General features: G+C 48.7%; 1 protein-coding gene across 4 annotated transcripts in view; it reads right to left on the bottom strand.

Annotated features, from left to right (window-relative positions):
- Positions 1–15741, bottom strand: part of LOC144728400 (lipoma-preferred partner homolog) — a 59083-nt gene that overhangs the window by 9193 nt on the left and 34149 nt on the right. For all 4 annotated transcript variants that reach the window (XM_078607807.1, XM_078607806.1, XM_078607808.1 and 1 more), the window contains 8 exons: positions 14260–14423; positions 12162–12278; positions 10575–10826; positions 8801–9224; positions 7827–8224; positions 5758–5890; positions 2352–2521; positions 974–1152 (listed from right to left, as the gene is read on the bottom strand). In XM_078607807.1, the coding sequence (XP_078463933.1) occupies positions 974–1152; positions 2352–2521; positions 5758–5890; positions 7827–8224; positions 8801–9224; positions 10575–10826; positions 12162–12278; positions 14260–14423 (1837 nt within the window). The remainder of the gene's footprint in view (positions 1–973; positions 1153–2351; positions 2522–5757; positions 5891–7826; positions 8225–8800; positions 9225–10574; positions 10827–12161; positions 12279–14259; positions 14424–15741) is intronic.

Raw genomic sequence — 15741 nt, forward strand, 5'->3', positions numbered from 1 at the left:
CCACGGCATCCTCCCATGCCACCCTCCGTCTCCCTCCACGCTTTCTGCCCTGCATTTCTTCCAGTATATGGGTTGCGATGTGAGCCGATGGGTCCCTTTGCAAGCGTATGCGGGTCGCTTAATCTCCATAACCCCCCCTCATAGCATCTTCTTCTTTGTGTCTTCTCAACACGTGACCAAACCGTACAAAAGTCTCACCTTCCTGACCTATAGAATGAGTAACGCCCCCTTGAGCCTCTAACTTCTTCATTTCTCCTCTATTCCCTAAAGAGATATTCCCAACATTCAATCATGATGTCCCACAATGTCAGTCTATGTCCAATCTAGCTCTTAACTAATGTGAGGATGAGACACATACCTTACTTATGCCTTTTTATTTTTATTTTTTACAAAAGACTCACCTAGTCTCAAGACTTTTTTTTTTAAAGAGGGTCCTGCCAAGCTCGAGAGGGAGCAAGGTTGCCATGTCTAATCACAAGAGGTAATTTCAGGTCACTTCTTCAGCATTGGGATACTTTGGCCGAAACCAGGTAGACTGTGTTTATGGGTTCTTTTTCCAGCGATGGGATTAAACTGGAGAACCCGGAGGGAAACCCATGCAGAACACGAGGCTGAGAGAACATACAAATCCCACGCAGAACAGGCACCAGTCGGACATCGAACCCGCGCGCCATTTTTTCCGTGAGGCACGAGCGTTACCACCATTGCACCACCCTGCCACAAAGATTCCCCGTGTAGCCTCAGCAGATTGTTGGGGCAAGCGCCGTTAGAGAGCACCTATGAAGGCCGACACGGCATCGCCACTCGGGAGACCTTTGTCTCCCGAGTGGCGATATTTACACACCGTACCAGGTACTCATTTGAGGCAGAGTCGACCTAGGGCTCCGCCGGGTTCAGTGCGTTCCCCACTACCACACACACACACACTCACACTCGCACACAGCGTGTGCCCGTCGCCGCTGGGCCCACTCGCCTGTGGAAGTCCTCGATGCAGTGGATCTGGTTGGTGGCGTCGACGGTGAAGGGCACGCCGTCCAGGCTCTTGCGGCACACGACGCAGGTGAAGCACTGCGGGTGGTAGGCCTTGCCCGTGGCGCGCAGGATGCGGTCCATGATGGGCTGGGAGCACACCGAGCAACGCTCCAGCATGTTCTGCCAAGCGGATGGAAAGTGCGGGATGGACAAAGCAAGGTTCGAGGTCAGTGGAATCACACGTCTGTCTGTCTGTCTCTTCGTCCCGCATTTGAAGAGCAACCGATTGAAAATTACAACTGTATGTCGAGTCTGATAATACACTTGATTGCATCAGAAGTTGCTTCACGTGCAGCGTCCGTATCTCCCATGTAAACGTAGAATGGGCAGTGCGCCTTGAATGGAGAAATATATGCAAGGCAATGGACCTTCTTCATGCCATTGTTCTTAGATTGGCCCATTGCCCAAAACGATGCCTATTATATATTTTCCTTGTAAGGCCACAGTTCCATTGACGAGTTCGTCGAGTTGTTTGTTGATATATGTGCACCTCTGCCAGCACAGCAGCAGCAGCAGCACCAAATACTTTATTTCACGGGCAGTGGGTTGTGGTCTGTGATGAACCGATCGGAGCTCACCACATCCACACGAGGCCGACGCTTTCATTTTCTATTTGTGAAGGAACCAGCCGCACTTGCCGTGCGTTGTTCGAACACAATTACTTCATAGATTCGCAGAAATGCGTTTCCATGAAGTTCAAACACCAAACCCTGCGAGCGAGGCGGGGCGGGGGAGGGTAGTCAGGATCATATACCACTGGCAGCACATTCTCCTGCTTAGGCACTTATCTTTAATTAGTTCACGGTAAGTTGTCAATATCATCGTTATCACAATGATAGAGGGGAATGCTGATGTGAAGATGATGAAACCCTGCCAATGACGAACGGTGAATGAATGAAAAAGATCGTCACCGAGATCGCTATGACAATAATTATCGACAATCATTGCCGTGTGCATGCGCATGTGCATGAGTGGGGGGCTGTGGCGCTGTGGTCAGTGCTTAGCGCGCTGCGCTTCGAACCCGGCGACCCGAGTTCGATTCCTGCTCACAGCCAACACCAGTGACGATTATCTGAACCGGTCTTGGGCCTCCCCTAGGGTCGACTAAGCCTAAAATGAGTGCCTGGTGCTTTGTGTAAACATCGCCACTTGGAAGATAAAGGCAGCCAGGCGTGGTACTGGCCACCCATCCCTTCGCGTGCCGTGCCAGCCTTCAAAAGTGCTCGCTAACAGCATTTTCCCCAACAGTCTGTTAAGGTTATAAACGGGGGAATCGTTGTCCCTTGTGTTTTGTTTGCGTGCGCGAGTGCGCGTCGTACGATGTAGCATCCCTCGCAGTACGCCTTCCCCTCGACGGCGTAGAAGGGCTGCCCACGGAGGCGAGCGTTGCAAGTCAGGCAGGTGAAGCAGTCGACGTGGAAGACCTGCTCCATGGCCGTGCAGCCGTTGCCGTCCCCGACCACGTTCTCGCCGCACCGCGCGCACTTGCCTGCCACGCGCACACACACACACACACAGCGGGGATCACGACCGCTGCTGTCAGCCTGCTAGACTGTCGGGGCAAGTGCTGGTTGTGATGTTTGCCTGCCACGCGCACGCAACATAACAGACCACGACCGCTGCTTTCAGCCTCCTAGACTGCTATGGAGTCAACGGACGGTAGCACTGAGGCCAGTTAGTGGCCGCTGCGGGGCAACTCACGGGTTCCCCAGTCGTCATACTCTGTGCATACCACTCGACCAAAATACATGAGACAAGAGAGATGGCAGCTGGGGGGCACGACAGCAGCTTCTCTTAACCACCGTGCAAGGCGTGGAGAGAGCAGCTTCCGGTCAACGGCTGGGCTCTCATCCCACCGGCACGCAGAGAAATGCTGCTGCTCGCGGTTCTCCGCAGTTATCGTCGTTCGCGATGGACAGCCGAAGAAGAAGACTGTTGGGGCAAGTGCTGGTTGTGACGCTTGCCGATGCTGGTGCTCCAGACACTGGGAAGTATTGGCACCAAGAGCCTTCGTCGTTTGCACGGCAAAAAGTACAAAGCCACATCACTGCGGCTGCTCAAGCACGCACGTGGGAGAAGATATGTTTTTAAGGCTGTTTAAGAATAAATCATTCATGACAAAAAAGAAAATGAAAACGTTAAACAGCAAAAACAATTATATAATAAGGGCAGGAAAATTCTTTTGGCCGTGAAAAAGAAACACAATGCTGAAAAATTCCCATCCTCCCGGGACTTAAAATTGCAATTCCCCCTAACCCTCCGTTTACAGAAAGTGCCAATTGTGAAGCTCGATTGAGATGGAGTGGAGAGCAATACTAAAGCCAGACTTTCACTCTCGTCCACCAATCCACCCACGCATGGCATCCACTTCCTGCCTGCGCACACGTTTGGCACGCACAGAAGCTCACACTTTAGGACCACACTTTGGCCAAGGCAGCTCTGTTAAAACGTTATGACATTAGGCCAAGGCCGAATACATTTAAAATAGAAATCAGCCAGGCACGGACCCAAAACTAATCGTAGAAAATAACGCAATTCAGTTTTGAACGCTAGAGAGTGTATTCTTGTGCAAAACACTGATAGACATGGGGGGGGGTGGACGTCAAATTGGACATCAAAAATGTACGACTTTGTAAGGAAAAATGTGAAGTGCCAATGAAAGCCTGTGCCTGGAGGCCTGTTTTTTTAGTCTCTGCGGTAGCTATGCAAATCCATTCTCTAGGCTCACAATACATCAATGGATATGGAATGCACTTGGAGCATCCCGCCAGGAAGCGTATACAAGGGGCCCCTGTCCACAATGTGTTTGTGAACAGTTAAGTGTTACGTTAAGACAAAATAGAATCAACTGTACAAATAAGACAGAAAAAAATGAGAAACAATGGTAATGAGATGGAGATAGCAAGATAAAATATAACATCCTTGTTCGAATCCAACAGCAACCAAGAATCATGACAATTCATAAAATTGTCAATTGACTGCTGGTTGAAGACTTCTCCAAATCAGTCATGGGAGATGTTTAAGCCATACTTCACCACCATGTTCGGTGCCGGTTGGCGAAGGGTACTAGGAACTGTTTTCTGAGACCACTTGTCGCCGATGATAGCCGTGGGCAGGAATCAAATTTGGGTCGCCGCTGTTTTTACAGCGCAGCACGTTCACCTCTCTTCTAACCCCCCCTTACCGCCCCCCCTCGTCCCCCCCCATACATTTTCCAAGTGCAGAACCTCTAGTGCTGAAGTTCAGTATATGTACGGGATAGAACATTTCCTGTTGTTCAACGTAGGCCTTTTTCACCGACCAATTATGACACGCACTCACCAAAAACATTCGTATCGTGACCAGAAGCAGGAAAAAAAAAAGGCATGGAAATATTATTACAAAAAATAAAAAAACCCCAATGGCGATGAAAACTGTGAATGTGACAAGGATGACGTCTGGAACGATTAAGACCAGTTTTCTACCGATTTAAAAAATAGCACCTCAGACTGAACAAGCAACAGCAACAGCAGGTGGCGTAACTGCACCAACGAAACTCCAACGGGCTACGCAATGCAAGGAAACTCCGGACAGAACACTCAAGAGTCAGTCGAACACAATAGCAAAATTATGATTCACCAAAAAAAGCACCACGTTAATGCAAGCTCAGTGTAATGCTCACAATCGTACTAATGTGACCGGGGTTGCTCTGTTAAAAAAGTAGCGGTGTGACGATTCACACATCGCATCAATTCGACGAATTGATGCGATTGACAGAGTGCGATGCTGGCAATGCCGACACAAAATAATTCCCCAGTATTTTTATAATTTTACGATTTAATGAAGACTTACACTCATGCCAGAGAGCACGGGGAGGGGGACACAGCCTAGATACACATCCAAAAGATGTAAAAAAAACGTTTGTTTACTTAAATTACCGTTTTGAACGCCAGTTGCACGCACGTACGTGTAAAGAGTAATGTGGTTCATATGTTCCTCCCCCCACACAACGCCGCTCGCCCACTCGAAGATAAATTATTCCGGGAAGCACGTTTTTGTTTTCTTTCTCCGACAGAGGAAGAGCACAGTCGTGTACTGGTCCCATGCCAGAACCTTCAACATAAATTGTGGCAAAAGCGAGAAACTTTTGCGCAACTAATTCGACAATTCACAGCAGCATCATTGTTTCCTGCCAATTCCAAATACGAAAGATATAATCAGCATTTGGCTGTCAAACATTGCGTTTGCCTATGCACAGATGTTAATTAAATTTTGTACAAAAATAACAAATCTACTTCGTTTTTGCCTAAGAAAAACGGTATTTGGAAAGTGAATCAAACAAATTCTGCTTCAAGTATGTGCTTAAGTAAAAGGCAATTCACAATGTGGATGTGAGCTAAATGCCAAAAGCTTGTGGTTGGTGGCCTAAGCACTTGATTGTTACATTCACGTGGAAATTAATGTGAAAGCTCTAAAACAGCATTTCAAAAGGTCACAAAAGCTTTACAGTTTCACCATTTTATTATTTCGGGCAAAAACTAGTGCCTCTTGTTGTAAATGGGGCGGACGGAAAGAAATTGGCCAGGACACTGGCCACCGGCCACCACACGTGCAGTTAGACGTGAACGCGGACCAATCTGGGAGCCTTCCATATGAATGTCGTGGCTGTGAAACGACGGCTGGCTCAGCGCGGCGGGGCACAAAGCGACAACACGCGTCGCGATCACCGGCAGCGAGGACACTCACCAAAGTACTCCTCGGACGGCGGGTTGTTCATGTCGTGCAGCATCTTCTTGGTGAGCCGGTCCACCTCGTCCTCTAGGCCGGACACCCCCATCGTCGGCGCCCCGCCTCCGCCGCCACCTTGCACCAGTAGAGTCTGCGTAACGAACGTTGGAGCGGTGAGCGAAATCTTGTCCTCAGGGCGACTGTAATCAATGGGTGAGGAAGCCTACGGTGCCACGGGCTGCGATTTGATTTTGTGCGACCACGAGGCCAGCCACTTGGAAGTGGATGGCAAATGATGTTCACCTTCACTGCAAGCGCCCATATAGGGCGTACAACTTGGGAACTGCGACCCGATGCGTTAGTGAGAGGTAAAATACGCACAGGCACAGTATTAGGCCGGTAAAAGGGAAGCCCTAAATTATATTTTGCTAAATTTCCAGATAAAGCGAATGCGTCCGCAAGTACGTCCTCCTGCTCACTGCTCAGTGAGAAAAAGGTTGCATCCAAGCCTGCTCTAGTGATAAGTGGTCACTTGATTCACGGCCATGTGTAAATAAAAAAAAATTAGTTATTCCCACCGTCTTGTTCAATTCAATGCAATCGCCCATATGTAACATACGCATTTCATTTGCAATGAACTTGAATTAAATGTCAACAATTCGTTCTCACCCGATTTATTCGATGCATGTTCTCCAAGCATACTATTCGCTCGCAATGCATTTTGACCAATACATTGTTGCCTACTTGCTACGATTGTGGCCCCCAGGGTAAAAACCACTGACACAGCTACCAAACAGTTTGAGAAATGCCACCTTGATGACGAGAACAACGAGAACAGCAAATATGCACCGCAATTATGGGGTTAAATATTCAACTTGCCAACGAGGCTACAGCCCTGGCTTACGCACTGTTTTTTTCCCCAACCCGTGGGGAGGGGGGGGGGTAGCATCAGGCAGGTTAACCTGGGTTAATTAAAGCCGCCAGCGCTGTATAATTGTGAGCGCCGGCAAGCTGAAGGACGCACACGTACATGAGCAACGCAGAGCCCATCTATGTGTGCATGGATTGTTTCGGGAAATGCAGACAAAGTGTTTTTTTGAGATTTCCTGCTAAAGAGAGAGTGCGTTTTGACACACGTCTCCCCCCCCCCCACCACCAGTTCCTATGAGTTTCGTGGTACTGAAGAGGGCAGATGGGTTCAAAAATGCAACTCCTTTCACTTTGGAGCTGCTAAAAACAAAACAGGTGGTCACTGGGCAGCTACAATGGAGCACGAGTGGATGCGGTGCTACCAATTGAATTTGGTGTTCAACGAACACCACACTATTTCCAGAAATTATAAACACTCCTGGCAAAGCTGCAATTCCCACCACAAGGCTGCAAAGTCCAACGAGGACTCTGACAACTGTTTACAACGTGGAAATGCAACTTGAATGCTTTTTAAACTTGGCTGGACATGCTGTCTAAAGGATATCCTTTGCAGCGTTTAGAAAAAACATTTAAAAAAATATCTCATAGCAACGCCAAACACTGAGGCACGGCATGATGACCGCTGGCAAGATCTTTGGTGGGCCCGTGGCCAGACCAAGCAGCAGAAACCAGAGGCAACCACGTGCTTTGAGAGAATATGCTGCTCGTTTACAATTGCACTCAAGTATTGCAATGCCGAGGTGGCTGGGTGGCTCGCGTCACTCATGCCATGTTAGGACACCAATGCCATGGCCGCCGAGAGCCTGGGTTTGAAGCATGAATATAAGCCACCCTTGAATTAAACTGGGTTTTCCAAGTGCAACGAGTTTATGATCCCAATGACACACACATAAACCTCTAAATAGATTTTAACTCTATCTCATTCATTTGGATATTTCATCTGGTTAATCCTTTGAGATGGGACATTTTTTTTGCAATGGGTGTCCCACACAGGGTGTCAATTGGCAAATATACATAGCAAAAACGCAATACAAGTATATGCACACACAAGTTTTTAATCTATACATTGTACTGGTAACAAAGGTTTTAAAATTAGTTGCCTGCCGCTTAGCCCAGCAAAGGTTGGCAATTATACACAACAGAACCACCCCGCTCACCCTGGTTTGCTGAGCAGATCCTGGCACTGATGGTGGCAGGTCGTCCGAGTGGTAAGCTTTCTTGAGCTGTGCCGGCGCGTACGCCGATGCCTGGTGCTGCCCCGGCGTGTACCCCGACATGGCGAGCTGCCCCTGCGGGGGCTGGTGATAGGCAGGCGCCTGAGCCTGCGAGTAGGCCGAAGCCTGGTGCTGACCCGGCGGGTATCCCACCGCCGGTGCCTGCCCGTGGGAGGGCGGCTGCTGCTGGTAGTCGAGACGCTGGGGTGGTCGCTGCTGCTGCTGGTGCTGCTGCTGGGCCGATGGAAATGCCTGCTCTTGCTTTGGTGCGTAGTTCTGCGCTGCTGGTGGGCGCGGCATTGCGTTGCTAGTGTATCCCGGCTCCTGGTATCGAGCCGAACCTAGGGAGGCGCAGCGCGCGGACACACAACGGGGCCCGGCATGCGTGAGCAGCGCAACGAGGCTGGAAATGTCGCCACTTCGTATTACGACGCAAATGGACAGCAATGAACAGCACGATAGAAGGTGTGAAATATAACAGTAAATATTTATTTATTATTGAGTAAAGTCAGTCCTCAACATGGGTGGAGGAATCAATGGGAAGTGTAAACGGGTCAAGTAAACATAGTAGTAGCAATATAAGCGTGATAAGGATGCGAGTCACCACCGGTGTGGAAGGTGATTGGAGTGAAACAGAGAGTGCTGGATCATCAATCGCCCTGACTAATTTACGTTAATTCTATCAAGTGAGACGAGGTAGGAATATGGTGCTTCACCGAATGACAACAGCATTCCAAGAGTATTCCAAATGTTTCCTTTGTAAAGTAGTTAAAATTGTTCATAGTTAGAGGTGACTTGTGCGTGGAAAAGAAAGCCCAGCCATTTATCCAGATTATTTATGCGGCCATTTCACGAGAGGTCAGATGAGATCGTTTACAAAGTGAACCCGGAGGCTGTGTGGCGAGGGGGCGCGTCACCTGCGTTGTACGCCGGGGCATACGCCGGCTCGGCTTGCTGTCGGTTGGCCGTGTGCCCTTGGCCCTGGTCTCCGTACCGCGATCCATAGCCAGGATCCACTGGCCTCGCCGCCCCATAGGCAGACTGCACTTCTCCCGGCCTCTGCTGCTGCTGCTGTTGTAGTTGCGGCGGCGGCGGCGGATGATGCTGCTGCTGTTGCGTCTGATGCTGTAGAGGCTGATGCTGAACCTCAGCCTGCCGGCTGGGAGGCAGGCGGTAAGTGTAGGGTGCTTCCACGGGCCGGCCGGGCCCGTACGTCGCCTGTGGCTCTCCTGGCCTCTGCTGCTGAGCAGAGTAAGCGGGCTCGGGCTGGCGGGCGGGCGAGGGCGCGTACACGGTAGCGGCCGGGCCCACGTAGCTGTGGCTGGGCTGGGCAACGCGCACCTGTTCGCATCACCAGTGACGCACGTCGTTGGCAACCGAGCAGCTTGCTCATAAGGTTGTCACGATTAAATTTTTTCACGATAATTATTGCAAGATCAGTTTCCCAGAAGTGAGCAAATGAATTTCAGTTTAACACGTAGGCTTCACCATTCTGGCAAATTGCCCGATGATGCTGGATGTAATTACCAGCGAAACGTCGTACTCAAAAATTTAAAATGTTGTGAATTCACTCTTCAATACACTGGTGGGCTAAAGCAGTGAACTATTTGTCTTTTGTCAAGGTGACAGTTTTTTACTGATTGGCCGTGTCGGGTGGTGGAGGGTTACGACACATTTATAAAAAACGCAATCTAATCCAAAAACGTTAATTATAAATTTAATTTCATTCGTGCTTTGCGGTACTTCCAGTACAAACCACTGCACCACTACCAAATTCCACAAAGTATAATTGTGTGTTTAAACGCACGGCATGCAACAAACAAACTAATTGAGTGCTTCGCCTGTATCGCCAGCGGTATCGCCATGTCTATGCTCAATTTGTTTGCACTGTTCTGGTATTTTATACGACTTATGTTTTCATAGTGTGTGCTTTGTCAAGGACGTGCAAACAGTGCTGCATAAATAAAAGTGCTGACTGGTTAAACAAACCACATTCTTTAAATCACAAACCCATGTCGTTAATCCAGTCTCAATGTTTTTCGCGAATCATTCACGGAATTGAAAATAAAACAAGCAGCCATCCAACAAGGCCGGCATGACATCATCACTCCATGCATTTCCGCCGGTTTTTGGCGGAGGAAAGTATGAGATAATGTTCTTAAATGTAAATGATGCTAATGAGTATGAATTTAATCATATATTATGATAGTAATTATCAGTTTACAATCAACTTACTGACCAAGCGTACGATTTCTGAACGGCCAACATGGTAACAACTCTCTTATTTACTGAAAATTACGATAAATATTATCTTAAACCGAACATGGCATGACATTTAGTAGTAGGTTTTTACCCTTTCAACTGGTACAAAAACTGACACCTTTATACAAGGCATCATGTTTGCAATAACCACAACACAAGCAGTCAAAATGCAAACAAAAAGAAACAACTCTGATGATGATAATGATATGCACTGTCCTTGAAGTTGATTGGTCCACACCCGAGACAGCTTTTCTTAGAGCCTCGTCTCCATTGGTGTTGGACCAGATGACGCGAAAAGGCGCACAACTCAAAGACAGCGCACTATCAGAGTATTGAGAGCTCGGGGTAAGTATTTACACTATGAGACCTCCTGAACTCTTTCCCCCTCCCGCTCTGCCTAAGCTTGCACCACGTCGTGCCTCTCCCCACCTGCACGTTGGTGGGCGGACGTGCCGGAGCCGTGGCGTACGACGCGGCCACAGGCTGCGGCTGCGCCTGTGGCTGAGGCCTAGCAGAGCGGCCGTTCGAGTAGGCGGGGGGCGGCCCCGAGGTTGACTTGGAGGCAGCCACGGATGGAGAAGCCTGGGTGTAGGAGGAAGCCATGGTGGGCCGGGACGACGGTAAAGTGTTGGCAGTGGAGTCGGCGGCCGGAGGTGGGGATGGTAGAGTGTTCGAATACGTCTAGGGAGGTCAAACAATAACAACACCGCCACAGACACAGAAAAGCGCCTCGTCAATTGTGACCCGTTTTGCGTCGGTGTAACGCGTTGGAGTTACACATGCGGCGCAACTAGACTCTACCTGGATGAATTACAATACCAACAATAAGAGAGACCAATTTATTCCAACGCGAGCGTGATTTTCTACGTGAGGACATGAGTAATTCACGTTAAAACGATGAACTCCGGGAAGTTATTAGCAAACATTTGAAATAAACGGTGCCTTGAAAATGTTTAACCGATTTTGGGAACTCCACTGAGAGCTGAATTGGCTCCCTTTCAAGTACAGCGCTGAGAAGGCGAACTTTTAACCCGAAACCTGCCGCAGTCAGAGTTTTTGGTAACAGTAGAACTATTGTAACCCCCCGGCCAGTGCAAATGTACGCGTTTTGTATGCCTATTTATAACAATCGTTTTCATCGTTGTGTTACGCTACTGCTGGATGGCCTCTCCACGTCTTGTCGTTCATGTGGGTTGGTCGACCGAACTTCACCACGTTGGTCAACTCACATGGGGGAGGGTAAATAGTTCCACGTCTAATTATATTATTACCATTTTGCACACAACAAGACCTCAAGATGCATCATTACATTTTCAGTAAGGTCTCACCGCAGAGGCATGGCCAATTTGTTATTGATATCTATTCCGAGCAAAATATTTCACCACAATCACACATTTGTGTCATCCACTTCGCCTGCATGGCTCTCTCATTATAAATAAAATAGCTCAGAAGAAATCTAAGTTGCACAATGGACATGCCCACGTTCTATTTTGAAACGGAGCTCTCAGCTGAGCGCAGTTTTTTTTCTGGAAGATTTTGCCTACGCATAACCACTGGGGCTTTAACATACTTAAAAGGTTACGGAACGATAGGGAACCGACAATGCATCATTGCATCCAGTGTGGTTTGTAGCTGGGCAGTGGTGGCTATGCACGCTTGTAATCCGACAAAGGTTGGTGGATCGCACAAATGTTGCGCAACTCCCTCGCTAGTGCACGTGCAATTGTACGCTCTGCTTTGCGGACTTTAAGTTGTTATATATATTTTTGACTATGTTATGCGTTCCAGTAGCCTCGTATTTTTCGTGCTAGTTGTATCATGTTGCTGCACGACCTTGCCATTGTGAACTTGACTGTGTTCAGTTGTTTTTGGATTTTTTGTTATTGTTGTTGCTGTTGCTGTGAGCAGGTTACTACTGCAAGGTGCATCAAGGTCTTCCATCGAAAATGAGCATTTACTGCCTAATGCGGGGGTTTACCCACGCCAAAATTCAACCGAATGAATAAAAGTTCGTACCGGTCGCGAGCGCGATGGGAAGGGAGAGTTGCTCTCCATGTCCGCCAGCATGTTGGTGAGCGAGTCGATCTCCATGTCGATGCTGGTGGGCCGATAGCCGGATTTCTTGGCGGTGCCCTGAACAACCGTGAGGAAGGCGGATCAAATCAAATCACGGTCGGAGCGGAAAACCGACAGGAATTTGTCCAAGGGGACAATTCCGCTGCGATGAAGTCTGCTCGTTTGCAGGCGCCAAACCGATTGCTGCGTCGTAGAACGATGGGAGATGGCGTGACAAGGTTCACGGTGAGTCTTCAACTAGCAGTAGAACAATTATGGCTGATAATGTACTCAATTGCTGCGTTCACCCTTATATTCCGACTTGCGTTTCCATTGTGAAAGATACCTCCCCCTCGGTGGGGCATTCACAAGGCGAAAGAAATAAAGAATTTAGACTGAAATAAACTGACCACTACAACGTGCAGTAAATAAACAGCCAACTAGGTTTGCTAAGTGGCCAAAGGCCATACCATTTAATCTGCTAATCTATAAATAAATCAGCCGGGCGAGGTGACACATGCCTGTAACACAGCACTTCGGAGGCAAGGGTGGCTGGGTTATATTTACACGCGAGACTCCCAAACCCGCGCCGCTGAGAGGTGGCCAAAACACATCAGAGGCACGGCAAGCGAGTTCATGAAACGCGTCGATGCAGACCTTGCGAGCGCTATCCCCTGGGTACTCCAGCTTCCTTTCAAGTGGAGCATTTTTCCTTTAAAAGGAAGTGGTCAAATATCCCAATTCAGAACCCTCTTGAGACTTGGTGGGGGACTTCGCTGGTAAGAAAATTACATTTATCGTTTTTATAATGGGTCTTGCAGATTACTGCTCATCAGATGTTTGAGATTTGGCCATAGGTAGCAACACAGTGGGGGAGGGGTGGGAGGGAGTAGAGAGGCTACCGTTAGTGAGTGTGCAATGCAGGCAGTGCAACTGCACCGGAGTCCACAGGCCAGGCCAGAGGTCGCAACCGGGTACCCGATACCCGTACCCTACCCGATACCCGGCTACCCGATACCCGGCTACCCGTACCCGGCCGGGTAAGGGTAGCCGTTTGCGACCCTGGTGCGGCCGGGTACGGGTAGGCCGTGAGTCACTGGTGAATAACCTATGGGAACCTCATTTGCCAGTAAAAATATGATAATTGTTTTTTTACCCTTCTATCTGGCAACAAAACTGACACCTTTTTACAAGGAGTCATGTTTGCATAGACCGCAATACCTGCAGTCATAATACAAACAAAAGACATAACTCTGATAATGTGCACTGTCCTTGAAGTTGATTGGTCCACACCCGAGACAGCTTTCCTTAGTCTCACATGGGTTGGACCAGATGACGTTTGTCACTCATTTCGGGTAGGGTACGGGTAGGGAACGGGTACCCGTACCCGGCCGGGTACGTGTACCCATTTGCGACCCTGGTGCGGCCGGGTACGGGTACGGGTAAGGAATCAAAACCCGTTTGCGACCTCTGGGCCAGGCAGAGGGGCCCAACATGCTGGGCTTCACAGGGAGCTCCCCCGCCCCCCCCCCCTTCTCATTTCTTACACCAGTGGTCATGCCAACAAAACTGCTCTACAAATGTGAGATGCCGTTTATTACGACTTTAACATCACCGCGAAACACAATGCATCACGCCCTCTAACCTCCACACCCCTTCATTCCCCTGTCTTCCCCTACAGGAGGCAGACAGCTCCCCCTAACGAGTACAAAAAGTTGGCACCATCTTCTTGGTTCTTTCGGTAAAGTCATCACGTAGAAGGAAAATAATAAAATAATACAAATTAAACATAATAAAATAATTCTCACGACGTTTCGGCCACAACGCAAGCAGCCGTCTTCAGGTGGAGAGAACAGGTCTGAAGACGGCTGCTTGCGTTGTGGCCGAAACGTCGTGATAATTATTTTATTATGTTTTATTTTTATTATTTTCCTTCTACGTAACTTTACCGAAAGAACCAAGAAGATGAATCCCTGCAGTCACGAAAGCTTTAAATCGAAAGTTGGCACCACTTTGCGGATGGGGCCTTTGCCGCAACGGGCGGTGGGGTGGCACCGACCTGCATGCTGTCAGTCCACGGGTTGGCCCTCCCGGGAAGGGTGGCGAAGGCACCGGGGAGTGGCGGAGGTGGCGGCGGTGGCGGAGGGTAGTTCCCAGCTAGCGCTTCCGATCGGTAGCTTGGTTCCTCTGGAGGAGGAGGGGGTGGGGGTGGCGGATAATCACCTGCAAGGGAAAGAACAATAAAGTATGTGTGAAAAGTCAAAGGTAAAAAGATGCAGTCCAGAAATGCCTTGCTCATGCCAGTGCTTGGTGGTAGAAGGTCCCTCCTATCGAGGAAGCTCTCGAGGACCTCTGTAGAGAAAATTAGGCCTACTCTTCCACACTGGCTAGACGTCTTGTAGGAGGTGAGACATACAAGCACGTAACTCCACCACAACGGGCACATTTCTTAAATTCCTCCTGCGTTTGTCCGACCCAGCAGTGTAAATGGGCACAACCACAGTTTCAAACTCTCAATTGCAAATCCAGTGGCGAGTGCGATAAACCATTGCACAACGGCAACATCGCCATATTAAACCTACCGATGGTTAAATATCAAAAGTGGTGTGCGTGGCTTTGCAGCTTCACCATGGCCATGTTAGAGCAACGAGTCGGACCACAGAGATCCTGGGTTCAAATGCTGGCAGCCATGTGCGATACAGCAGGGTGCCTATCATTGCACGAGAGAGAGAGATATGAAAGTGCCTTCAGGAGAAAAATCTGTGGTATTACGCTCCGGTGCCGTTCATGGGCATGACGCGACGCTCTGGCTCGTGTACGAGTTCCAGAGCATAAGTGACCTTTTACACGATTTGCAATAGAAAACATGGCATGTCATTGGCAGTAAAACCCAATCTTCGGTTAAGGACCTCTCTTGGATTGTATGGCTAATTATTGAGTGTTTTTCGTGTTTGGGAGAAAACGCATTCAAACACAAGAACACTACTCAACCTCAAATTGATAGGTAAAGCAACCTACTCGTTCCACTGCCTTCCACATGTTACATTGCCCTGTGGGCGAATATGTTATGCACAGTGCCTTCATCACAGCCTCCATGTGGAAGGAAACCAGAAAACTCGCAGAAACTACACGCATACGAATGGATATTAATTCTAACGATTAGTCTTATATCGCGCCGTTGTTCATGCAAGTTGCATAACCTTCATATTAAAAAGGTCAATTTATTATGTGCACGTATCACTACATTCGGCAAAGAACTCTCTCTGCGCGATCCGCCAACCATTCTCCTCCACGTTAACGAATTGTAAAGCATTCGTGTGCCATTGGGCGCCAAAAAAAAAAATCCCGCCCCAACTGCCCTCATAAATGGTTTTGTCTGCGATAGAAATCACATACCTGCATAATAATGGTACAGTCTCTCGTACTTCCTGCTGCCGCCTTGCATTCTCATTGGCCGCCCCTTCACCGTTGCCGTTGGGGCCAATATTTTTCCTGGCCCCGTTTTTTTTTAATATTTAAGTTTCTCGTAACTCAGGAAAGT

Source organism: Lampetra planeri, chromosome 28, assembly GCF_965212315.1.
Source record: "Lampetra planeri chromosome 28, kcLamPlan1.2.h2, whole genome shotgun sequence".
NCBI lineage: Eukaryota > Metazoa > Chordata > Hyperoartia > Petromyzontiformes > Petromyzontidae > Lampetra > Lampetra planeri.